The 1,273-nt window shown below is 41.4% G+C and overlaps 1 protein-coding gene across 1 annotated transcript in view; it reads right to left on the bottom strand.

Moving 5' to 3' along the window:
• Positions 1-1,273, bottom strand: part of LOC101851008 (transmembrane protein 135) — a gene marked incomplete in the record, with an annotated part of 131,334 nt that overhangs the window by 7,471 nt on the left and 122,590 nt on the right. Inside the window, 1 exon segment of the mRNA XM_013087940.2 lies at positions 527-694. Within this exon segment, the coding sequence (XP_012943394.2) occupies positions 527-694 (168 nt within the window).

The raw sequence follows: 1,273 nt of genomic DNA, 5'->3' as shown, positions 1-1,273 counted from the left end.
GAGCGCACACATGTACCTATATAAGGGGACCCGTTTAGATTATATAGGAGGCATGGTGCTTTAAACCCTGCCTGTCAAGGCTAACCTGGTCTGTGTGTGTTGTAATCCTAGCAGGGAAAAAACAAGGAGATACTTATCAACGATACCTTCCTCCTAATAATCAGAAAGATCCCAGCTTTCAGAAAAGCACAAAAAACTCCAAATGGCCCAGAGGCGACATACTCCTGATATCCTCAGACAGACACATTTTTTCTCCAGTTGTCTTAGACATTTTTTTAGTGAGAGTTTCATGGCACTTGCAACACAATAAGGTCGTATAAGTGCCGAGGATTACAGGTGTTACAAGAGAGTAACAAACATCAAGAAAAAGGAGGAGTGATAAGGTCGATAGATGTTCGAAAGGAAAGAAGGAGCAGACCACACCAGAGCACTCGCCAACCACTCTCGTTGTCTTGGATGTGTTCGACTTTATTCGAAAGAAAATGAACAAAATTGGATGAAACTATTTTTAAAAAATCGGACTCACAGCGAAGATGGAAGAGTACCCTCCCAGGAAGGCGGCTAGCTTCAGGTTCAGTTTGCTGAACAGGACCGACTTGATCATGGCCGGTTTTTTCACCAGTGCTGTCAGAGCAGACACCGTGCTCAGCCCGGCCTGCACCACATAGCCCAGCGTGAACATCCTGGCTCCACCCTGAGGGAGAAAAAGTTTTAAAAAGTATAAGTTGAAAGATTATTTGGTAAAATGCATACCTTGTTTTGTTTTAGTAGAGGTTTTACGACGCTCGCAACTGCATAATGTCAAATGAGCGCGAAGGGGAGGATATCAACAGAGAAGTCCTTACAGGAAATCATAATTTTTAGTTTCAATGTTTTAATCAACATTATAAGGCACTTGCAAAACAATGAGGTCACAAGAGTGCCAAAGATTAGAAGTTCTACAAGAGCGTAAAAAATATAAAGAAAAGAAGGAGGCGAGAGTTTTAATACACATTTTATGGCATTAGCAAGGCAATTAGATCAAATGAGTGCCGAAGATTAGAGGTGTTACTAGAGAGTAACATACACTTAAATAAAGAAAAGAAGGAGGAGACATGAAGATAAATATTTGACACAAAAGAAGGAGCAAATCACACCAGAACTACAGCCAGTCACCCACATCCATACTGTATATGCCAGCCTTCAACCAAACTTTGATAAAAATATCGTCCAGTTTTCCTTCCTTGTTTGTGCATGATGATGATAAGGAGTGAATTTCTGGGATCGGGGGGGG

This window comes from Aplysia californica, unplaced genomic scaffold (assembly GCF_000002075.1).
Source record: "Aplysia californica isolate F4 #8 unplaced genomic scaffold, AplCal3.0 scaffold00022, whole genome shotgun sequence".
In the NCBI taxonomy this organism is placed as follows: domain Eukaryota; kingdom Metazoa; phylum Mollusca; class Gastropoda; order Aplysiida; family Aplysiidae; genus Aplysia; species Aplysia californica.
Note: the sequence above shows the minus strand (reverse complement) of the source record. Positions and strands in the feature narration are given on the sequence as shown.